The 25,270-nt window shown below is 46.0% G+C and overlaps 3 protein-coding genes across 5 annotated transcripts in view; 1 reads left to right on the top strand and 2 right to left on the bottom strand.

Annotated features, from left to right (window-relative positions):
* The window catches only part of LOC144682565 (BTB/POZ domain-containing protein KCTD14-like), a 1,380,231-nt gene that overhangs the window by 532,501 nt on the left and 822,460 nt on the right, over window positions 1–25,270 (bottom strand). The gene's annotated exons all lie outside the window — the stretch shown is intronic.
* Window positions 1–25,270, bottom strand: part of ints4 (integrator complex subunit 4) — a 445,537-nt gene that overhangs the window by 103,485 nt on the left and 316,782 nt on the right. The gene's annotated exons all lie outside the window — the stretch shown is intronic.
* On the top strand, window positions 19,602–20,261 carry LOC144682393 (BTB/POZ domain-containing protein KCTD14-like). The gene has a single exon (XM_078544804.1). The coding sequence runs from the start codon at window positions 19,602–19,604 to the stop codon at window positions 20,259–20,261; it is 660 nt and encodes a 219-aa protein (XP_078400930.1).

The following is a 25,270-nucleotide window of genomic DNA, read 5'->3' as shown; positions in this document are numbered from 1 at the left end:
TGCTACCTGGGATGAGAGGGAGTTATCCAGTGAGGAACGTTTGGGCAGGTTGGGACCGTGTCCATTGTAGATTAGAAGAATGAGAGGTGATCTTATTGAAACGTCTAAGATTCTGAGAGGACTTGACAGGGTGAATGCTGACAGGATGTTTACTCTTGTGGGAGAGGCCAGAACGAGGGCACACAGTTTAAAAATCAGGGGTGTCCCGTTTAAGATGGAGATGAGGAGAAATCCTTTCTCTCACGGGGGTCGTGGAATTCTCTTCCCTGGGGAGGGGTGGAGGCCGAATCAATGAACGTTTTTAAGGCCGAGGAAGATTGACTCTGCTGTCAGTCAAGAATCTAAGATATTCAGGGGTAGGCGGAAGGTGGAGCTGAGGCCCACCATCAGATCAACCGTGATATTATTCAATGGTGAAGCGGGCCTGAGGTGCCAAATGGCCTACTCCTGCTCCCAATTCATATGTCCGTATACAAGCAGCAGAGTTTTGGTTGGCCTCATGTTTGTGGAGAATGGAAGATTGAAGACATAATAGGCAAAGCTAGACGGTTAAAAGGCATGGGTGAGCGTTGGCAGCTACAGATAAGCTGAGGCCAGCGTGAAGACGCTCCTAGGGCAGGCTGCTTCACAGTTAATGAATGACTCTTCCGAAATGTGGTCACTGTTTGGTGACGATACTAACCAGGTTCAAACCGCGCATCAGAAGCTGTGCTGACACTTTCAAAGAGACATCCAATTAGTCCCCCTCCCTTCCCATGGTCCTGCAAATTTATCGTTTTCAAGCCTTTACCCAATTCTCTTTTGAAAGTTCCTATTGAGTCTGCTTCCACCGCCCTTTCGGGCAGCGCCTTCCAGATCACAACAACTCACTGTGTGAAAAAAAATTCTCATCTCCCCTTCTGGTTCTTTCGTCAATCGTCTTAACTCTGCTTCCTATTGTTACCGACCCTCCTACCATTGGAGACAATTTCTCCTTATTTACCTCTCCAATAATTTTGAACGCCTCTATTAAATCTCCTCTTAGCCTTCTCTGCCTGAAGGTGAACAATCCCGGTTTCTCTAGTCTCTCGACCTGCCAGTCCTTCATCCCTGGTATCGCTCTGGGATAAAGTGCCCCAACTCCTTGACGGTGACTCAGCCCGTAACCCACTCTCGACTATCTGTCATTCTATATGAAAATCACGAGAACCGTTTGACTGGAATCTAGTCTGCAAATTAACCGTTAATTCTGCCTATTGTACTTTTCCCCCAATGCAGTGGAAATGCTCCACCTGCTGATCCATCAATGGAACTGCAGCTGAGGTTTTTTTTTTGCCAGTTTCCAGCATGCCAACTTGCATTTATATAGCACCCTTCCCTCCCTCAGGATAATCCAAAGGCACTTTACAGCCAATTGAGTAATTTTGAGGCACAGTCACTGTTTGTAACGTAGGAAATGCGGCAGTCGATTTGGTGCACTGTTGAATGAGACATTAAAACCCCCGACTGACCCCTCAAGAGGAGATAAAAGATCCCACGACTGGTATTTTTTTTATAAAAAAAGAAGGCCTGGTTCCCCAGTGTCCTGCTCGCTATTTACCCATCAACCAACCCCACCAAGAAACAGAATTTCTGATTGGGACTGCATTGCTGTTTGTGGGATCTTGCTATGCGGTAATAGTGACCCCCAACCCCCATTCGGAAGGAGCTAGAGAAAGGTGTTTGACGCTTTCCTTTCTTTATTCATAATTCCTATCCTTTCTTCAATCTCTACTACAACAGGGTGAGACACCTCACCCTTTAATTAACCAACCTCTCCTATGGCTACCCATTTAACTGAGGTGTTGATAAAAGATTTTTCTCTGTGTGTCACTGTGAACGCAGACCTGGGATTAAGATTAGCCGCCTTTCTGATTCATGTTGCTCGTTGCTACATTTACTCATGAGGGCTTCAGGGGTTCGGAACATCTTGGAAAATTTCTCAAGAGTGGAGTTTTGTGCACTTTCAGAATTTACCAGAACATCTTAGAATTTGCTTTTTTTATTCATTCATGGGATGTGGGCTTTGCTGGCTGGGCCAGCATTTATTGCCCATCCCTAGTTGCCCTTGATAAGGTGGTGGTGAGCTGCCTTCTTGAACCGCTGCAGTCCATGTGGTGTTAGGGAGGGAGTTCCAGGATTTTGACCCAGCGACAGTGAAGGAACGGCGATATATTTCCAAGTCAGGTTGGTGAGTGGCTTGGAGGGGAACTTCCAAGTGCTGGTGTTGCCATCTATCTGCTGCCCTTGTCCTTCTAGATGGTAGTGGTCGTAGGTTTGGAAGGTGCTATCAAAGGAGCCTTGATGAATTCCTGCAGTGCATCTTGTAGATAGTACACACACTGCTGCTACTGTGCATCGGTGGTGGAGGGAATGAATGTTTGTGGATGGGCTGCTTTGTCCTGGACGGTGTCAAGCTTCTTGAGTGTTGTTGGAGCTGCACTCAACCTGGCAAGCGGGGAGTATTCCATCACACTCCTGATTGGGCCTTGTAGATGGTGGATAAGCTTTGGGGAGTCAGGAGGTGAGTTTTGTTTTTATTCATTTATGGTATGTGGGCTTTGCTGGCTAGGCGAAGGATTCTCATGGTTTCCTGCTGTTTGTTACCTTGCTTTAAGCCCCTAGAATTATGCAGCTCAAAGGGAGCCCAGGGCACCTATACTGACTCTTTGATAGAGCTACCAATTAGACCCATGCCCCCAGCACTTTCCCTACAGCCCTATAAATTTCTCCCTTTTGAGCCTTTATCCAATTCCCTTCTGAAAGTGGGATTGAATCTGCTTCCAGCGCCCTTTCAGGCAGAACATTCCGGATCACAACAACGCGCTGAGTAAAAGAGAAAAATTCTCATCATCTCCTTCCCTCCCGCCCCCACCCCCAGGTTCTTTTGGAGAATTTGTTTATTCATCTGCGTAAAGAGAGAGCAGGATTAACGAGTAGTTCAGCAGGAACAGTGCCATTTCCATTCGGTTCTGCAGATAGTTGACTGAGCAGGGAGCAGTCTCCGAGTTTGGGTTTTGTGGGCTTGTACCAGAGGTCTTCAGCCCTGACTGCGAGCACAGGGACCCGTCTAACAGGAGCTGCCCGCTGTTCTGACTGGCCGACGTCTCTCTGCACAGGCGGCGAGGAAAGCAAATATGAGTTTCAGAGTTGGGAAACGCCCCTCCGCCAGACAGAGCAGTGCCTCCTTACAAAAGGCAAGTGTTTATCTCCCAGGTGGCGAGCAGAGGGCTTGAGCAAAGATTTTGCTAAATGTGCGACTGCTGGGAAATATACCAGTTGCTCTCTTGTATTGCCAGGTAATCGAGTAACGGCTGCTTTCAGGAAGATGCTATATGGCACATCACTACTTTTTATTCTAATGCTTTCATGAGATGTGGACGTTGCTGGTTGGGCCAGCATTTATTGCCCAAACCTAATTGTCCCTTGAGAAGGTGGTGGTGAGCCGCCTTCTTGAACCGCTGCAGTCCATGTGGTGTAGGTACAACCACAGTGCTGTTAGGGAGGGCGTTCCAGGATTTTGACTCAGCAACAGTGAAGGAACGGCCGATATATTTCCAAGTCAAGATGGTGAGAGGCTTTCAGGGGAACTTGAAAGTTGGGGTGATCCCATGTGTCTGCTGCCCTTGTCATTCTAGATGGTAGAGGTCAAGTTTGGAAGGTGCTGTCGTAGGAGTCTTGGTGCATCTTGTAGATGGTACACACTGCTGCCACTGTGCGTCGGTGGTGGAGGGAGTGAATGTTTCTGGATGGGGTGCCAGTCAAGCGGGCTGCTTTGCCCTGGATAGTATCGAGCTTCTTGAGTGTTGTTGGAGCCGCACTCATCCAGGGGAACTTGCAGGTGGAAGTGTTCCCATTCATCCACTGCCCTTGTCCTTCTAGGCGGGTTTGGAAGAATGACTGCTGCCAATGTTTAAACTGTGCGTGGGGTTGTCAGTAGGTAACTCTGTGACAGCAGATGGTCAATGGACAGCTGGAAGTCATTGACGCACAGGCAGCAGTTGGACACAGGTGGTCGGGGACAGGCATGACCACTTTGCAGTGGCAGTCATTAGCCTACCAGTGGCAATTGGCCAGATGTGGCCATGGCCTGTGGGCAGTCTTCGAGTGTGGGCGTTCATTAGGTCAGGTGCCCATTGGTCACTGGCCAGTGGGCAGCCAACAGGGCAGAAGGGGGACCTCCAGCCACAAATTAGCATTTAGTTTTACAAATTTATACAAAGATTGCAAATCTTGACAGTAAAACAAAAGAACAGACTCGGGATAGAGGAGGCAGGTAGAAAGATTGTGGTTTTAGATTATTTGCCCTTCACCACGGCCAGATCTCGGAATGAACCTCGTTCAAAAAACAGGTTCACAAAATACAGAGTTAAACTCTTCGTACTCCAGCCTTTAAGGATTTGACTGTAACCAAATGAGACATACATTTCCTATGTAAGCACACTTTATAGAGAGGAGTGAAAAATAGCAATGTGGTTGACTCTTAAATTCCCCCCTGAACAAGGGCAATTAGGGATGGGAAATAAATGCTGGCCCAGCCAGAGATGCCCACATCCCACAAATGAATAAAAACAAACAGGAATAAAGAAATGGGCACAAAACCAGGGGTGGGGAGGTGTGGGCAAAGAGAGAAATAAAGTGCACAGGAGACCATAGACGGAGCAGCCAGCAAGCTGTCAGACAGCTGGAGGCTGTTCCAGAGGTGGAGTGGAGTGAAGCAGTGACAGGGACTTGAGGATAGTGATTAACCGGTTTCCTCTCCCCAGTATAGGGCTAGGGCAAGATCACTATAGAGTGGCAGCAGCAAAAAGCTGGGCCTCAGAGACAGGCTGAAGTTCAGAGACAGGCTGAGGTTCAGAGACAGGCCAAGGTTCAGAGACAGGCTGAGGTTCAGAGACAGTGGGCCCACATGTGATATAAAAATGGATGCATCTGCTATCCTTATCCAGCCTGGCCTATATGTGACTCCACACAGGCAGCTATGTGGTTGACTCTTTATTACTCTCTGAAGTTGGCCACCAAACTATTCAGTTGTCAAGAAGGCCACTCACCACTCAAGGGCAATTACGACTGGGCAATAAATGCCCGTGACGAATGAAAAGATCCCAGGACGTCTCCTCCAAAAGATAGCACCTCCTACACTGCAGTGCTCCCTCAGTACTGACCCTCCGACAGTGCAGCACTCCCTCAGTACTGACCCTCCGACAGTGCAGTGCTCCCTCAATACTGACCCTCCGACAGTGCAGCGCTCCCTCAGTACTGACCCTCCAACAGTGCCGTGCTCCCTCAGTACTGACCCTCCGACAGTGCAGCACTCCCTCAGTACTGACCTTCTGACAGTGCGGCGCTCCCTCAGTACTGACCCTCCGACAGTGCAGCGCTCCCTCAGTACTGACCTTCCGACAGTGCAGCGCTCCCTCAGCGCTGATCCTCCAGCAGTGCAGCGCTCCCTCAGCACTAACCTTCCGACAGTGCAGTGCTCCCTCAGCACTAACCTTCCGACAGTGCAGCGCTCCCTCAGGGCTGACCCTCTGACAGTGCAGCGCTCCCTCGGTACAAATTCTCCAACAATTCTCTGCTCCCCATATCCCTTAAATCCCCGAGACCCCAGAAATCTATCTGTCCTGGCCTTAAATGCATTCAATAATGGAGCGCCCACAACCCTCTGGGATAGAGAAGTCCAAAGATTCACAATCCTCTGAGTGATTTCCCTTCATCTCAGTCCTAAATGATCAACCCCTTATTGTGAAACTGTGCCCCCATGTTTTAGATTCCCTGACCAGTGGAAACAATAGAACCATAGAAATGTTACAGTGCAGAATGAGGCCACTCAGCCCATCATGTGTGCGCCGTCCAAAAAGAGGAAAAAGAAACTAGCCGCTCATTTTAATCCCACTTTCCAGCGCCTGGTCCGTGGCCCTGCAGGTTACAGCGCTTCAGATGCAGATCCAGGTACCTTTTAAATGAATTGAGTGTTTCAGCCTCAACCACCAACTTAGGCCGTGAATTCCAGATGCCCACCACCCTCTGGGTGGAAATGTTTTTCCTCATGTCCCCTCTGATCCTTCTACCAATCACCTTAAATCTATGCCCCCTGGTAATTGACCCCTCAGTTAGGGGAAACAAGTCTTTCCTGTCTACCCTATCTAGGCCCCTCATAATTTTGTACATCTCAATTAGGTCACCCCTCAGCCTCCTCTGTTCTAAGGAAAATAACCCCAATCTATCCAATCTCTCCTCATAGCTGCAATTTTCAAACCCTGGCAACATTCTTGTAAATCCCCCCTGTACTCTCTCCAGAGCAATTATGTCCTTCCTGTATTGTGGTGACCAGAACTGTACACAAAATTCCAGCTGTGGCCTAACCAGCATTTTGTACAGTTCCATGACTATATCTCTGCTTTTGTATTCAATACTTAGCCCCCAGTAAAGAAAAGCATTCCAAATGCTTTCTTAACCACCTTGTCCACCTGTCCTGCCACCTTCAAGGACCTGTGAACATTCATTTCAAGGTCTCTCACCTCCTCAACCCCTCTCAGTAACTTCCCATTTATTGAGTATTCCCTTGCTTTGTTGGCCCTCCCCAACGTTGCTGACTTTCAATGGTTTATCAGCCTCAACGGTATCACTCGTGTACAAACTGCACCGTACCCCCCTTCCTCAAACGGACTGGCCGAAAGGGCAGTTCAAACGTTCAAGGCAGGCATGAGAAAGCTAACTGGTGATTCCTTGGCAACCAAGCATGCTTTCTTTATCATTAAAGGACCACCCCTCACACAACAACAGGTTTCACACCTGCGGGGTTATTGTGGAAACACCGTCTCAGGACGAGATTGAGTTTAGTAATGCTAAATTTAGAGGGGAAGGTGGAAAGGAGTCAGGGAAGCCAGAAAACTAAACACGACTGACATAGTCGTAAGAGGAAATTTACCGTGGGAGAGCCGGTATATGTGAAAAACTTCGGGGAAGGACCAAAGTGGTTACCGGGTGAAACAGGTGCTGTGGCTGGACCTCTATCTTACCACGTGGAGGTGAAATGCCGGATCATCCAGAAACATGTGGACCATTTAAGGAAGAGAGACACAAATCACCCAAGATTTGGTTCCACCAGTGACCATGACCGGGTCTGCGTTTCCTGTTGAGGATACTCAACCCAGGACTGACACATCTGATGTTCCTGTAAGAGTTGAGGATACAGAACTGCGAGTGCCCACCGAAGCACCTGATGTTCAGGCAAATCCAGAAAAAGGAGGTTCCTGACAAAGAATCTGAAGTTGTGGAGCTGTGACGTTCCACACGTACCAGGAAACCACCTGAAAGTCTGAACTTGTAAATTCCTTACCCAGTGTAAACATTATGTTGCTTTGAAAAATATGATCTTTAGTGCCCAATAGGAGAGTAGCATGAGCTACCTCAGCAGACAGTGTAAGAGATAAGAGTTGGAGTTGAAAGCGCACGTGTAGTTGCTGCTGAGTATATTGTAAACTTAATGTTTCCACTTAAGAAGTGTCTGCAGTTCAACTCTATTACTAACAGTACAACTTGGCCACCCTACACCAGCCTCCCTCTGAGTTGACACAGTTTTTCCTTCTAATAGATGTATCTAGTCCACTCTCATCAGCTCACCTCTCAGCTTTGTAAAATTTGTCTTCTCCCAAGTTAGAACTTTTAGTCCTGTTCCATCTTTGTCCTTTTCCATAATGATGCTAAATCGAACTATATTATGGTCACTATCTCCAAAACATTCCCCCACTGCTACTTCATCCACTTGCCCAGCTTTATTTCCCAAGACTAAATCTAGAATTGCGTCCCCTCTCATTGGGCTTGTTACGTGCTGGCTAAAAAAGTTCTCTCGAATGCAGTTCAAGAATTTTGCACCCACTGTGCCCTTCACTCTGTTCATGTCCCAATTGATATTGGGGTAGTTGAAGTCCCCAACAATTACTGCCCTATTGATTTTGCACTCAGAAATCTGTCTACATATTTGCTCTTCTAACTCCCTTCTACTATTTGGGGGTCTATTGTACACTCCTAGCAGTGTGGCTGCCCCTTTTTATTTCTGAGCTCAACCCAAAACTCATTCATTTAGTATATCATCCCTCCTCACAGCTGTAATTGTTTCTTTAACCAATAATGCTACACCTCCACCATCTTTATCCCCCTCCCTATCCTGCCCGAAAACTCTGTATCTAGGGATGTTGAGGTGCCATTTTTGCCCCTCCCTTAAGGCAAGTTTCCATTATAGTGATGATATTATGCAGCCATGCGTCTATCTGTGCCCTCAGCTCATTGGCTTTATCTACTACGCTCCTTGTATTTACATATATACCTTTTAACGTTGCCAAATTCCTCTGCTGTACACTTAACCTGTGCTGCTTCTGTCTTTCAAAGTCACTCACTAATTCTCCATCTCCCAATCCCTGATCTGAATTTGCCCTCAGGTTCCCATTCCCCTGCCAATCTAGTTTAAACCCAAACCCAACGGCAAATCTCCTTGTGAGGATATTCGTCCCAGTCCCGTTCAGGAGTAGTCCGGATTTGTAAAGGTCCCACCTTCCCCAGAACGCTGACGCCCTCCCTCCTACACCAGCATTCCAGCCACATGTTTATTCACTCTGAAAGGTCCGAGGAAAACTCTGGTACAAAATTTGAACACTCGGAGTCCAGATGCAATACTCAAGTGGTTCCTTTATTACACATGCGGGGAGCAAACCCTGGGCAATGCAGGCGCTTCTCCACCGAGGTTCAAATGAGCAGAGTTTATATATTTTTTAACTATCAGCTACAACTTAATGGTGTTAGTTAGACAAAGGCCACAGCACAATGACCCCCCCGGTGGGCTGATAATTGTGTTCCTGTACAGTAATTGCAGTGCAGAGACTGGGCATTGTCTTTTTGAAAGATGGCTATCAGACTGTGCAAAATGGCCTTCCCCATTTCTTCATTAAGTTATCCCATGTGTGTGTGTGTCTCTCATTTCTTAATTGAAAATTTACAGCTGAGCCCTTTGTACAAGTTTATAGCTTTCTTGTAAGGCTTGGCACCCTAGCTGCTGGTCCTGGCTGGCATTATAAAATAAATCCAAATTTTCTGCATCTTCAACTCCATTCTCCTATTCCTATATTCGCTTGCATGTGGGGCTGGGAGTAACCCTGAGATCCCAACGTGGACCACGACCTCTGGCTGATCACCCTCCCCCAGAAGAATGTCCTGCAGCCGTTCTGTGGCATCATTGATCCTGGCACCAGGGAGGCAACATACCACCCTGGAGTCACGTCTATGGCCCCAGAAATGCCTATCAGTTCCCCTAACTAAAGAATTCCCCTATTACTACTGCTCTTCCCCTCTTCTTTCTCCCCTCCTGTACAGCAGAGCTGCCTGTGGTGCCACAAACTTGGCTCTGACTGCACCCCTCCGAGGAACCAACCGGTATCCAAAACAGAAAACCGATTGATAAGTGGGACCCCAGGAGGCTCCAGCACTACCTGCCTAATTTTCTTGGACTGCCTGGTGGTCACCCATTCCCTTTCTGCCTCCAGGCTCCTAAGCTGTGGTACGGCCACCTCTCTTAATGTGCTATCGCGTAGCTCTTACCCGCGTGGATGCACCACAGTGACTCCAGCCACCACTCGAGCTCCGAAACTCGGAGCTCAATGTTCTGCAGCTCCTCCTGCAGACACCTTCTGCCCATGTGGTCATCCAAGACACTGGTAGCGTCCACAACTTCCCACATATTACAAGACATGCATTCCACATGACTGAACTGTCCTGCCCTGGCTTCCATTTACTTTCCTTTACTTAACTTTATTTTACCTGGCCTCGACTTAACTTTATTTCCTGATTGCTTGTGTTTCTCATTTAAATGTAAGTAGCCCCTCCTTTTAAAAAGAGCGCGTTTTTCTAATTCTCAGATGTTTGATGACACTCCCTAACAGCAGTTTCTCACCAACCAATGAACTTATGTTTCTCCTGTGATATTAGGTGCTGCTGACTGGGGTCCTCCTCTCGCACTCTCCTCAATCTCTCAGTATTTACCCTATCAAACTCAGCGCCACCATCAAAGGCAATTAGGAATGGGCAATAAATGCTGGCCTAGCCAACGATACCCACACCCCGTAAAAGAATAATTTTTTTATAAAAGGCCCTTCAGATTCTTATATATTTCAATGAGATCACTTCCCATTCTTCTAAACTCCAGAAAATATAGTCTCAATTTACTCAGCCTCCCATCATATGACAACACTCACATCCCAGGGACCAATTCGTTGTACCGCCTCCAATGCAAGTATATCTTTTCTTAAATATGAGGACCAAGGCTCCACATAGTACTCAAGGTCTGGTCTCACCAAAGCCCTGTATAATTGTAGTAAGACTTCTTTTCTCCTGTTGTAATAAAAGGTCACTTTGTTTTTTATTCATTCATGGGATGTGGGCGTCGCTGGCTGGGCCAGCATTTATTGCCCATCCCTAATTGCCCTTGCTCAGAGGGCATTTAAGAGTCAACCCCATTGCTGTGGGTCTGGAGTCACATGTAGGCCAGACCAGGTAAGGACAGCAGATTTCCTTCCATAAAGGACATTAGTGAACTGGATGGGTTTTTACAACAATCGACAATGGTTTCATGGTCATCATTAGGCTTTTAATTACAAACACGTATTGAATTCACCATCCTCCGTGGTTGGAATCGAACCCAGGACCCCCAGAGCATTACCCTAGGTCTCTGGATTACTAGTCCAGCGACAGCACCACTATGCCATCGCCTCCCATTTATGTACCATTTGTCTTCCTACTTGCAGGCTAACTTTACTTGCACAAGCACACCCAGGTCTCTTTGAACAGTAATATTGACAAATTTTATGCCTTTTAAAAAATATTCATTTTTCTATTCTTCTGAAGAAAATGAATAACCTCCCATTTCCCCATATTATACTCCATCTTATTGTCCACTTACTTAACTTGTCTATATAACTCCTTGCAGCCTCTGTGTCCTCCTCATAACTTACATTTTCAGCTAACTCTGTATCATCAGCAAACTTAGAGACATTACTTTTGGTTTCTTTGTCTACATTATTAATATAGATTGTAACTCACTGAAATCCCAGCATTGATCCTTGCGGCACTCCACCATACACAGGCTGCCGACTTAAAAATGCTCCAACTATCCCCACTGTCTGTTCCTGTCTAAGCTATTACTCCCAACTCCATGAACCCCTTTCTTGCCTATTAGCCTTGTGTGTGGCGCCTTATCGTGTGTCTTTTGGAAATGCTTTAGTGGTCTTTTGCTAGTTTCAAAAAACACTCTCAGTCCTCAGACTTGCAACTATTCTTTGCAGCTTTATAAGGCTCTTCTTTAAATCTGATACTATCCTTAACTTCCTGAGCAAGCCACGGATGGATTTTTCTTGCTGAGTTTTGGTCTTTCAATGACCCACAAAATTGTTCCAGCGATTAAGGAGGCCATTCGGCCCATAGTGTCTGCACTGGCTCCCTGAAAGGGCATTCCACTCAGTGCCATTCCCCCACCTTCTCCCCATAACCCTGCACATTCTTCTCTTTCAGATAACTATAATTCCATGGTCTTATTGAATGGCAGAGCAGGCCTGAGGGGCCGAATGGCCTACTCCTGTTCCTATTTCTTATGTTCTTGAATGCCTCAATTGAACCCGTCTCCATCACACTTTCAGGCAGTACATTCCAGACCTTAACCACTCGCTGCATGACAAAGTTTCTCCTCATGTCAACATTGCTTCTTTTGCCAATTACCTTAAATCTGTGCCCTCTGGTTCTTGACCCTTCCACCAACAGGAACAGTTTCTCCCTATCTATTCTGTCCAGACCCTCACCTCTAGTAAATCTCCTCTAAGCCGTCTTTTCTCCAAGGAAAACAATCTTAACTTCTCTAATTTATCTTTATAACCGCAGTTCCGCATCCTGGAACCATTCACGTGAATTTTTTTCTGCGCTCTCTCCAATGCCTTCACATTCTTCTTAAAGGGCGGTACCCAGAACTGGACGTCTGCACTCCAGCTGAGGCTGAACTGGTGTCTTGTACAAGTTCAACATAACCTTCTTGTTCTTGTACTGCTCTTTTCCTCTATGCCATTATTAATAAAGCCTAGGATACTGTATGCCTTATTAACCACACTCATAACCTGTCCTTCCACCTTCAATAGAATGTATTTACGTTGAACATTTTGAATCATATCTTTAAATGTTTCCCACTGTTTATTTACCACCAAACCTTTTAGTCTATTTTCCCGATCAGCCTTAGCCAGCTGTCCCCTCATATCTACATAAATAGCTTTGTTTAAGGTTAGATGCGTGCCCGACCCAATCGGGCGCAAAATCCCACGCGAGGGGCATGGACAGGGTGGATAGGGAGCAGCTGGTTTCCCTTAGTTGAAGGGTCAGTCACGGGGGGGGCATAAGTTCAAGGTGAGGGGCAGGAAGTTTAGGGGGGGACGTGAGGAAAAACTTTTTTTACCCAGAGGGTGGTGAGTGTCTGGAATGCGCTGCCTGGGAGGGTGGTGGAGGCGGGTTGCCTCACATCCTTTAAAAAGTACCTGGATGAGCACTTGGCGTCGTCATAACGTTCAAGGCTATGGGCCAAGTGCTGGTAAATGGGATTAGGTAGGTAGGTCAGGTGTTTCTCACGTGTCGGTGCAGACTCGATGGGCCGAAGGGCCTCTTCTGCACTGTGTGATTCTGTGATATTTCGCTCTGTGGGCGCGCGCGGCAGTCAAAGGCAGACCTGCCGACAATTAAGCAGGAAATTAAGCCCATTAATGGCGCAATTGAACGAGATTTTTCTTGGCTTATGCAACCTTACGGTAGGTGGACCGGCCTGTATATTTTTCATGAAACCTCATCCGAGGGCAGAATGAAATCTCCGTTAGGAAATAAAATAAAATGAGATATCTGGGGACAGCATTTTCATGAGGTATGCTTTCAAGTGCTTGATTGTGCTGCTTTTTCCGCTTTTTTTATGCTCCCTTGTGAGCTCCCTCACAACGCTCACCCCTGGCCGTGGTGATGTCATTGCCTGCCCTCTTCCCACCCCCACCCTGGCAGCACTGAGCCTTTCGGCACGTGTTTCACGCTGGCTGGTCGTTAATTGACCAGCTAGCGTGAAATCACAGTCGGAGGCCAATTGTGGTCGGGGACCCATTTCCCAACCATTCCTGGGCTCGCTGACACGGGAAAAATTCAGCTCGAAGATTTTTGTTTGTGATTGGCATAAGTCACTTTCAAACTTAATGTGGAATACAATTGTATTATGATCACTATTTCCCAGTGGATCTTTTACTATGACATTACTAATTAACCCTGCCTCATTACACAATACAAGATCTAAAATAGCTTTATTCCCCACTTGGTTCCACAACGTATTGCTGCGGGAAACTGTCACTTAAACATTCTAAAAACTCATCTTCCGGACCACCCTTGCCAATTTCATTGGTGCAGTCGAGATGAAGATAAATGTCACCCACAACTATTACATTGCCTTTGTTAGAAGCTCCAATGATGTCTTGTTCAATGCTCTGTCCAATGGTATAACTACTGTTTGGTGGCCTACAAACTGCTCCCACCAGCGTTTTCTGACTCTTGCTATTCCTAATCTCCACCCATACTGGTTCTACTTGTTGATTTTCTGAGCCAAGATCCTTTCTCACGAATGTCCTTATGTCATCCTTTACTATCAGGGCTACTCCTCCTTTTCCATTTTGTTTGTCTTTTCAAAATAATATACCTTGGAACGTTTATTCCCCAACCTTGGCCATCATGCAACTATGGGAAGAACTTTCCCCCTGTTGGGAGTGGTGGGGGTGGTGAAGGGGGGTGGGGGGGCGGAGTGCAGGACCGGGCATGTGCAGGCATGCCTCCAATCGGTGCCCCTAATCAGGGGCACGCTGCTATTTTAAGCATGACAACCGCCAGGAAGCGCTATGTGGTCCCTGTGCAGGCTGGGTGGGGGGGAGATTTCCTAAGCCAGGGGTGCGCGAAAGAGCGCACTCATCTCCCTGAGGCTAAGTGCTGCCTCATGGAGATCGGCGCCAAATTCAGAAATGGTCAATGGTCAAAAATAAAATTTCCCTGACAAAAACCCTCATGAAACCTCACCCCGCCCGTGGATGAGGTTTCGTGCCTTTTCTGAAGCCTGCCAGGGCTCCTGACCTGCCCGCCAACCTTAAGGTTGGATGGGCAGGTCCATTAATTACTTCAATTAGTTTTAAATGGCCTCAATAAGCCATTTTTTTCAATAATTTATAATTTTTTTCATCTTCTGACTAGGCACTTTACAGCCTTCCGGACTTAGTATTGAGTTCAGCAATTTTAGATCATGAACTCTCTCCTCCATCCCCACCCCCTTTTTCCAATAATTTATAATTTTTTTACAAATATATTTTTCTTTCCCCTCCTATTTTTAAATTTATTTCGATCTATTGTTTCATCTTCACCTTTTAGCCCATTTCGATCCCTTCCCCCCCACTCCACCCCCACTAGGGCCATCTGCCACTAGCTTGTCCTGCTTTCTACCCTTAATGTCACCATTAGCACATCCTTTAGATAATATCACCACCGTCAACATCCCTTTGTCCTTTTGTCTATGACATCTTTGGCAATCTCTTCTTGGCCTCCACCTATCACTGACCCCCTATCGAACTCTACCTGTCCCACCCCCCTCTACCAGCTTATATTTCACCTCATTTCTATATGTCTTTAGTTCTGATGAAGGGTCACACAGACTCGAAACGTCAACTGTGTCCCTCTCCGCAGATGCTGTCAGACCTGCTGAGTTTTTCCAGGTATGTTTGTTTTTGTTCAATAAGCCATTGACAGGTTGGTGGGCGCATGGCTGATTCGGCTGCACCCCCGCCGACCTGAAAATTGAAATGACGCGGGGGTGACGTCCTCCCGCTCACCGACCTCAATATCCTGGCCTATTAATGTCTTTGCAATGGTGATTAGATCTAAACCATTTATCTCTATTTGTGTCACTAGTTCATCTACCTTACTGCAGATGGCTCGCGCATTCAGATAAAGGGCCTTTAATTTCTCATTTTTACTACGATTCCCCGAATGGGCCTTACTCGCTGATGCACCATTATTGTTAAACTCTCCGTCCCTTACTGTCCCATTCTGCTTGTTTTTACCCACATCGTTACACAGTTCTATTGCCTTGATTTTTCTCCTTGGATTTCTAAACCTCCCTTGACCCAAACTCTTCCTCGCTGCCTCTCCACCACTCCTGCTTGTTAGTTTAAAAGCTCTGTCGACAGCTCTAGCTAAACAATTCGCCAGGGCACTGGACCCAGCCTGGTTTAAGTGGAGCCTATCCCAACAGAGCAGCTCCCTCTTTCCTTAGTACCGATGCCTGCGCCCCATGAATCTAACCCCCTTCTTCCCACACCACTCTGAGCCACACATTAATTCTCTAACCTGCTTGACCCTATGCCAAAAGGACTCAGGTAACGATCCAGAGATGATTACCTTTGAGGTCCTGCATTTTAATTTGGACCCTAACTCCTCAAACTCTCTCAGCATTCCTAGTCCTCCCTATGTCCTTGGTTCCTACGTGGATCACAAAAACCTGAATCCCAATCCAAGTTCCTCTCCAGCTGCAAGGAAATGTCCTTAACCTTGGCACCGGGCAGGCACACAACCTTCGGAGCTCCTGGTCGTAGCTACAGAGAACTGTAAATATACACCTGGCTATACCATCCCCTATCACTACCACATTAATTTTTGGCTATCGACAGTGGTTTATTGCTATCAATAACACGCTACCGATTCTCTACCAAGGCGGCTATTCCTTGGGTGGCATTTACACCTTACATTATTACTTTTGATGAAAGCAAAATACTACGGGTGCTGGAAATCTGAACTAAAAACAGAAAATGCCGGAAAAACTCAGCAGGTCCGGCAGCATCTGTGGAGAGAAAAATAGAATTAGCCTTTCGGGTCCATGTGACTCTTCTTCAGAGCTAAAGAGAAGTAGAATGTGACCAATTTTATGCTTTTAAGGGGAGGGGTGGAGCAGGTGGAGCTAAACAGAAGGTCAGGGATAGGTGGGAGCTAAGGAGAAATTTGACAAAAGTGTCATGGACACAGGACAAAGGGAGTGTTAATGGTGGTGTTAAAGACTAAAGGAGGTGCTGATAGTGGTGTAAAGGTAAGATAGCAGAATGTATTAATAGCAGGTTCAGAGCCCTGTGAAAGCAAAAAAGTGATAGATGGCCCTGTATGGGCAGTGGTGGGGGGGCTTTGGGAAAAAAGGATAATTTTTTTGAATAAATAACTTTTAAAATTAGATTTAAAAAAGGGTCAAGATGGAGGAGAGAGATCGTGGTCTGAAGTTATTGAACTCAATGTCAAGTCCGGAAGGATGTAAAGTGCCTAGTCGGAAGATGAGGTGCTGTTCCTCCAGTTTGCGTTGAGCTTCACTGGAACAATGCAGCAGGCCAAGGACGGACATGTGGGCATGAGAGCAGGGTGGAGTGTTGAAATGGCAAGCGACAGGGAGGTCTGGGCAATGCTTGCAGACAGACCGAAGGTGTTCCGCAAAGCGGTCACCCAGTCTGCATTTGGTCTCCCCGATGTAGAGACCACCACATTGGGAGCATCGACTGCAGTAGACCAAATTGAAAGACGTGCAAATGAAGTGCTGCTTTACCCGAAAGGAATGTTTGGGGCCTTGGACGGTGAGGAGGGGGGAGGCAAAGGGGCAGGTGTTGCACCTTCTGCGATTGCGTGGGAAGATGCCATGGTAAGGGTATGAGGAGTTGGGGATGATGGAGGATGGACCAGGGTGTCCCAGGGGGAACGGTCCAGAGACAGTTCTCTCATTGCCTGATGGGACAATGAAAGTGACATTGCACATGTAGGCACAGTGCCAATCCTCTGTACACTCACTAGCCTGTGATTTTCCTGTCCGTTAAGAAAGAAACAGAAATCTTGCAAGTATAGAGCATCTTATCGCCACCTCAGTTAACAAATTGCTGCTGAAATGTGGTCAATGGTGTTATGTGGTCAACTTGCACAGAACAAAGGGTGCTTAACAATAATGTTAGAGCCAAGCCATTCAGGGGTGATATCAGCAAGCACTTCTTCACACAAAGGGTAGTGGAAATCTGGAAATTCCATCCCTCAAAAACAGTTGCTGAGATTTAGGAGGGGATTTAATCAAACATTTCAAGGTTAACAGGTTTAAGGGATATGAAAGCAAGGTGATTAGATGGAGTTAGCATACTGGTCAGCCATGGTCTCATTGAATGATGGCACAGGCTTGAGAGGTTGAACGCAACATGACAGTTAACATGTGCACTGCAAAGTCGCAGACACAACCGGTTGGTGTCCCTTAGCTGTGTAGGTTAAAAGAGAACGCACTCTGAGCTGAGCTGCTTTGAGTAATGCCACGGGACTGTAGGCATTCAGCAGAAAGGCAGGCAACGGTTTAACGTCTCAGTGAAGAGGCGACACCTCCAACAATGCAGCACACCCTCGTATCGTTCTACAACAACAACTTGTATTTCTACAGCACCCTTAACATAATAAAATATCCCAAGAAGCTTCACAGGAGCATTATAAAACAAAATATGAAGGATGACAATTTTAAATTCAAGACATTGTGTTAGGAAATAGAGATAGTTTAAATAAGTTGTATCGGCATTTGGGTGTGTTAGGAATAAGGTACAGCTTTAAGTGAAGTTTGATTAATGTTTGTGTATTTGAGTGCTAAAGGGGAAGTTGAGTTTTAGTTTCACTTTAAAAGATGCCGGCATTTTAATTAGACCGTACAACTCTTGAAGGGAAGGTAAAACAAACACAAGGTAGAAAGAAAACTGTGCTGTTGCCTAGCAACAGGAAACCCACACAGAGGAACAAAGAGCAGCTTGAGTTCAGTTGGTGATTATGCTCTAAGGTGAAGGAAGCAGTTTAAGTCTCTCTCTAGCCAGACACACTAGCAGATTGCTGAGGAAAATAAGTCTAAGAATCTTAGATGAGTCGCTCTAAAGTTAAAATAACAATTAATGTCGAGTGAGTTCTGGATCTCAAGGGAGATACCAAGTTGTCAGTAGTCTCCTGGCAGAGGGATTTGCAGAGGAAGCAAGTTTCCCCAAAGAACAGAGGGAGGAAGGCCCCAAAGCCACCTTCTAGTCAAGGGGAACGAACAGGAATCTGTAAAAAAGGTCCTGTTAAATGAAGTTAAGAGTGAGGAACAGAGAAAGGCTCCAAGCCTAAAGGGAGAAAGCTACAGCATGCGGATTTAAAGTAAAATAGGCTTGCAAGAAGCCAGAAGATCCAAGGGGACAGCCTGTAACTCTTTACTGTGGGCATGTGAAGCAGTGGTGTTCTGTTGGTACAGCTGAGCATTTGAGAGGGTGTGGAAGGAAGCCTGAATGCATGTGATGATCCAGGGGACCGGAACATCTGAGGGAGAGTTCAAAGCCCTGGAGGTAGACCCTTGTGGAAAGAATCTGAGAAAAGGCACCATTTGGGAGAAGATTCCAAATCCGGTTCTTTAAGAGTGGAAACCCTCGTGTGAAAGATGGAGTTCAATGAGACCGGTTCGTTCAAGGTGTGACAAGCATCTGGGGTGGAGTTGAGGACAGATCCAAAGCATCTGTTTGGGATGGCACCTGTCACTTGGTTTCAGAGTGTGGTGTGCCTGACCACAGGTCGCCTATTGGTTTACATGGACTGTGTACTTAGTGTGATCATTAGGGTATAAGATAGCTTTTGTAACTTGTATCATCCTTATGAATCTGTATATATCCGTAAAGGTATAGTTGTGGGTGGAGTATTGTAATATAGTTCATCTTTTCTTGTTTAATAAATGTTTTATTCGTTTGTCAAAAGTTCATCAGCTGACTCCTGTGACTCTGTTCAGTAGCCCTCTCCACGTTTCTAAACAAAAAAATAAAAGTTAGGATCTATCAAGCTGGGATCTGGCTTGTTCAGTGGTAAGATCAGCTGGGATCATAACAATAAGGGGCTGATCATTTCGGACTGAGGTGAGGAGAAATTTCTTCATCCAAAGGGTTGTGAATCTTTGAATTCTCTAACCCAGAGGGTTGTGGATGCTCCATCGCTGAGTACATTCAAAGCTGAGATTGATAGATTTTTAGTCTCTCAGAGAACCCAGGGATATGGGGACCGTGCAGGGAAGTGGAGTTGAAGCCCAGGATCAGCCATGATCATATCGAATAGCGGAGCAGGCTCAATGGGCCACATGGTCTACTCTTGCTCCTATTTCTTGTTATGTTTTTAAACTATTTGATTGCGTGCAGGGTAAACACTAACATGGATCAGTTGGGGTGAACATCCCACTTCGGTGCTGTAACTTTGAGAACTTTAAAAAGTTGCAAGGGTATGGGCAAAGAGTGAGGGAAGCAGGGCAAACTGGATTGCTCTCTGAGAGAGATAGCACAATCTTGATGGGTTGAATGGCTTCCTTCCGTGTGTACCTCTTGCTCTTGAAGCCATAACCTGTAACTCCAAACGGAGCACAGCAATTGGAGACAAATTTTAATGATTTAATTTCTTCTCTCTCCCCGCCCCTGTCACAGTCTTCAGAAGTCATGAATCTTAACGTTGGAGGTGAGATCTATACTACAACACTGAGCACCCTGAGGAGATACCCTGGATCCAGACTAGCCGAGATGTGCAGCGCTCATGCTAAAGTGACTAGAGACTCCAAAGGGAGGCTCTTCGTCGACAGAGACGGGACCTACTTCAAATACATCCTGGAATTTCTTCGGAGTGAACAGCCACCAACCCAGTTTGTACAGGAAATTTACCAGGAGGCGCAGTTCTACAACATTGAACCCCTGGCGGAACTGCTCAAGAACTTGCCTGAAATGTATGGCGAGCTCATCGGAAGGCAACGGTTTCTAGCAGAGGTGCCGAATTACAGGGAGAACATAGAAGTGCTTATTCACCTAGCCAGGGCGGAGACCGTGGCATCTCGCCAATCCAGAGTGATAGTTTGTGTCGCCAAAAACAAAGAGGATGATGTGCAGTATCTGGAAGACGTCAATAATCCCACATCTGACAAGGATCCTGTTGTGAAATTCGGCCCCTGGAAACCTTCTCCAACAGTCTCTGATTTATTGTGCTGCATCAAACTGGATATAGAAAACAGGGGCTATAAAGTTTCTTACCAACCCTACAAGGCAGGAAAAGGGCAGCTTTCCAAGTCTTGTAGTTTGCTTTATAAGTTTGTCTTCACTTGGTGGTAAGGTGTTACCACACGATTTTTAAAAAAATAATTCTTTCATAGGGTGTGTGCATCACTCACAAGGCCAGCATTCGTTGCCATCCCTAATTGCCCCTGAACTGAGTGGCTTGCCACACCATTACAGAGGGCAGATAAGAGTCAACGACATTGCAGTGGGTCTGGAGTCATACATAGGCCAGGCCAGGACAACAGGTTTCCTTCCCTAAAGGACATTAATGAAACAAATGGGTTTTTAAAGAAATTGACAGTGGTTTCATGGTCACCATTACAGAGGCTGGCTTTTCAATTCCAAATTTATGAATTGAATTAAAATTCCACCAGCTGCCATGATGGGGTTTGAACACTCGTCCCTAAAACATTAGCCTGGGTCTCTGGATTACTAGTGCAGTGATATTACCACTACCACCACCATCTCTCGTGTGCCTCTGTTGCAGCACAGAAACAGACCATTCGGTCCAATGGGTCCATGCTAGTGTTCATGCTCCAAAACAGCCTCCTCTCACCCCATTAACATATCCTTCTATTCTCTTCCTCTTTGCGTGTTTATCTAGCTTCCCTTTCAATTCATCTATGTTATTTACCTCAGCTATTCCTTGTAGTAGTGAATTCAATCTTTGAACCACTCCCTGGATTAGAAGTTTCTCTTGAAATCCCCAATAGCTTTATTAAGTGATTCAGTATATTTATGGCCCCTAGTTCTGGTCTCGCCCAGTGGAAAAATCTTATCTACATCTACCCTATTAAAACCTTTCCTAATCTTAAAGACGTTTATAAGGTCACCTCTCTTTTCTATAGAAAAGAAACCAAGCCTGGTAATCTGCCTTGATAGTGCAGGGTACTGTATCTAACTCCAGTCCATCCATATCCTTTTCATTATTTGGAGACTAGAATGACTGGATGGAGGTGGTCAAGAAATCTCTTGGCACCAGCTTAATAGCACCGTCATGACTCTTCAGATACTGAAACAGCCCATTGCCACATGCAGCAAGACCTGGACAACATTCGAGCTTGGGCTTATAAGTGGCAAGTAACGTTCACACCACACAAGTGCCAGGCAACAACCATCTCCAACAAGGGAGATCCAACCATTTGCTCTTGACATTCAATGGCACTACCATTGCTGAATATCCCACTATCAACACCTTGGGGGGTTACCACTGACCAGAAACTGAACTGGACCAATCGCACAAATACTGTAGCTAGAAGGGCAGGTCAGAGGATGGGAATTCTGTGGTGAGTAACTCACCTCCTGACTTTTCAAAGCCTGTCCACCATCTACAAGACAAGTCAGGAGTGTGATGGAATACTCTCCACTTGCCTGGATGAATGCAGCTCCAATAAGACTCAATCTCGACATCACTAAGGACAAAGCAGCCTGGATCAGCACCCCATGTGCCACTTATAACATTCAGTTCCTCCACCATTGATGCACAGTGGCAGCAGTGTGTGCCATCCACAAGGTGCACTGCAACAATTCACCAAGGCTCCTTCACCAACATCTTCTAAACCAGTGACCTCTACCACTTACAAGGACTAGGGAACACCACATGCAAACTCCCCTCTGAGCCACACACCCTGTTCCTTCACTGTCACCGGGTCAAAACCCTGAAACTCGCTCCCTAACAACACTGTCGATGTACCTACACCACATGGACTGCAGCGGTTCAAGGCGGCAACTCACCGCCACCTTCTCAAGGGCAATTAGGGATGAGCAAGTAATGCTGACGTTGCCAGTGATGCTGAAATCCTATCAAATAGCCAAAGATGTTGAATTCTCAGTCATCTCTAACAGAATAGTGTGATTCTGTTGACCGATTCATATTTAATTCTCCCATATCCTAAACTGTTCAGCTAGCGAGGCAGAGAGTACAAAAATCAGGGCATTATGACAAATCTATATAAAGCGCTAGTTTGGCCCCAGCTCAGATATTGCTTCCAATTCTGGGTGCCACACTCCAGGAAGGATGTGAAGCCTTCGGAGAGTACAGAAGTTAGGTACCCTTTGAGCTAATCCGTGACAACCAAGAAATCCAGTCATTAAATCCTAGTTGAATAATGGCATCAGTTTTTTCCCCACATCACAGCTTCAAAGTTTCATAATTCTAGGGGCTTAAAATATGGTACTATATAGCAGGAAGCCATTTGAACCCTTTGCCTAGCCTTCAAAGCCTACATTCCACACCCCATAAATGGATAGAGAATAAACTCACCTCCTGACACTCCAAAGCCTGTCCACCATCTACAAGGCACAAGTCAGTAGTGTGATGCAATACTCCCCACTTGCCTGGATGAGTGCAGCTCCAACAACACTCAAGAAGCTTGACATCATCCAGGACAAAGCAGCCCGCGTGATTGGCACCCCATCCACAAACATTCACTCCCTCCACCACTGACGCACAGTGGCAGCTGTGTGTACCATCTACAAGATGCACTGCAGGAATTCACCAAGCCTCCTCAGACAGCACCTTCCAAACCCACGACCCCTACCATCTAGCAGACACATGGGAACACCACCACCTGAAAGTTCCCCTCCAAGCCACTCATCAACCTGACTTGGAAATAAATCACCGTTCCTTCAGTCACTGGGTCAAAATCCTGGCACTCCCTCCCTAACAGCACTGTTGGTGTACCTACAGCACAGAGACTGCAGTGGTTCAAGAAGGGAAGTTACCACCACCTTCGAGGGCAATTAGGGATGGGCAATAAATGCTAGCCTAGCCAGATGCCCATGCACCATGAAAGAATTAGAAAAAAAAGTGATATGTCATTGGGCATCTTCCTGAAAGCAGGGGTCACTCGATCACAGCAACACCCACATCCCATTAATGAATTTACAAAAACGTTAAGAAATATCTGGAGCCACTAAAACTCACTATTACTTCTCTTGCCACAAGTTAATTGTTTCTAAAGATCCCTGATGGTTGGGACGGAAGTGTACATTCTTCAGTGCATTGTGTCATTCATCCCATTGCATTGCAGGAACAGGAGTTTGCCCGTTTGGTCCTTCTCTGCCCTTTAATTGTTTTGTGGGTGATTTGTACCTTAACGCCATTCACCCAGCTCCTGCCAAAAAATCTAGCAACGTCAGACTTGAAAGTTTCAAATGCCCTGGCATTCGCAGGGAGAAAAAAAAAATCCCATATTCTCTTAATCTACATATTTCCTACATTAAACCAGTGATTACACTTCAAGAGACGGTGTTTAATTGGCAGCAAAAGACTTCAGGGTACCCGGCAATGGTGAAAGGCACTATATTTATTAATTGGAGTCTTCCTTTATCCTTTGTGTGAATCAGTGACAACTAAAATTCAATGACAAAAGCCCTGTTGAGCAATGCCTTTAGGCCTGCAATATAAAAACTCTGCTTTTCAGCATTAGTTGGCTCAGGGCCCAGATTGTCCACAGCATGAAAAAAAAAGAATTAGACTCCATGACATCCTGTGCCTCTAACCACACTGCTACAACCAGAGATTATTACAGCAATTACAACACAGACACAAGTCATTCGGCCCAACTGGGCCATGGTGTTTATGTACTGTGCAAAGCCTCGTCCCATCTTCAGCTCCCCCTATCAGCATATCCTTCTATTCCTTTCTCCCTCATGTGTTTATCTAGATCCCCATAAATGCATCCTCAACCAGTCTGTGGTAGAGTTTTCCACATTCTAACCACTGAATAATTTCTTCTGAATTTCCTATTGGATTTTTCAGTGACTATCTTATATTCAAGATCTCTGGATTAACCACACCCGCAAGTGGGAACCTCTGTGCACCTACTCCATCCGGAAAGGCTTGGAAAACCCATGGCCTGTACAGCTCCTGGCTCCTCTGACCTTTATTTTTGCTATATCCATCAGTACTTAATCAATTAATTGTTATACACACACACACACACACACACACACAGACTTCACTTTCACTAATCATACATTGAAAAGAAAACTGATCGGAATTTTCAATGAGAATAGAAAGTCTCAATTTTAAAGGTTTCAAGGTTTGATCAACAAGGTTAAAAGGGCACAAATGGGGACATTATGCAAAATGCTTTTAGGCCAACTTATTATGATAATGGAATGAACTATAAATGGTTACGTAACACCAAAATTTTTTTTTATATGGGATGCCGGCGTCATTGGCAAGTCCAATATTTGTTGCCCATCTTTAATTATCCTTGAAAAGGTGGTGGTGAGCACTGCCGTAAACGATTGCAGTCCATGTGGCGCAGTTACACTCAGTGCTGCTACAAAATAAGTTCCAGGATTTTGATCAAGCGACAGTGAAGGAATGGCAATACAGTTCTAAGTCAGGATGGTGTGTGGCTTGGAGGGGGTTTCGCAGGTGGTGGTGTTCCCATGCGTCTGGTGCCCTTGTCCTTCTCGGCGGTAGAGATCATTGGTTTGGAAGATGCTGTCGAAAGAGACTTGGAATGCTGGTGCAGTGCATCTTGTTGATGGTACACACTGCTGTCACTATGCATCGATGAGTTCATTTCAGTGAATGGGATTCTGATCAAGCGGGCTGCTTTGTCCTGGATGGTGTTAAGCTTCCTGAGTGCTGTTGGAGCTGCACTCAAGGCAAGTGGAGGATATTCTATTACACTCCTGACTTGTGCCTTGTAGATGGTGGACAGATTTTGGGGAGTCAGGAGCTGAGTTACTTGCTGCAGAAATCCCAGCCTCTGACCTGCGCTTGTAGCCACAATATTTATATGGCTAGTCGAGTTCAGTTTCTGGTCAATGGTAACCCCCAAGATGTTGATAGTGAGGGATTCAGCAATGGTAATGCCATTGAATGTCAAAGGGAGATGGTTAGATTTTCTCCTGTTGGAGACGGTCAATGAATTTTACTTGCCACTTATCAGCCCAAACCTGAATGTTGTCCAGGTCTCGCCGCATATGGGCATGGACTGCTTCCATATCCGAGGAGTCGTGAATGGTGAACATTGTGCAATCATTCGCAAACATCCCCACTTCTGACCTTATGATGGAAGGAAGGTCATTAATGAAGCAGC

The sequence above is a fragment of the Cetorhinus maximus genome, chromosome 7 (genome assembly GCF_964194155.1).
Source record: "Cetorhinus maximus chromosome 7, sCetMax3.hap1.1, whole genome shotgun sequence".
Classification (NCBI taxonomy): Eukaryota; Metazoa; Chordata; class Chondrichthyes; order Lamniformes; family Cetorhinidae; genus Cetorhinus; species Cetorhinus maximus.
Note: the sequence above shows the minus strand (reverse complement) of the source record. Positions and strands in the feature narration are given on the sequence as shown.

Excerpts from the sequence above, each read along its gene's own strand:
- LOC144682393 (XM_078544804.1), top strand. The coding sequence starts at position 19,602 with ATGAATCTTAACGTTGGAGGTGAGATCTATACTACAACACTGAGCACC.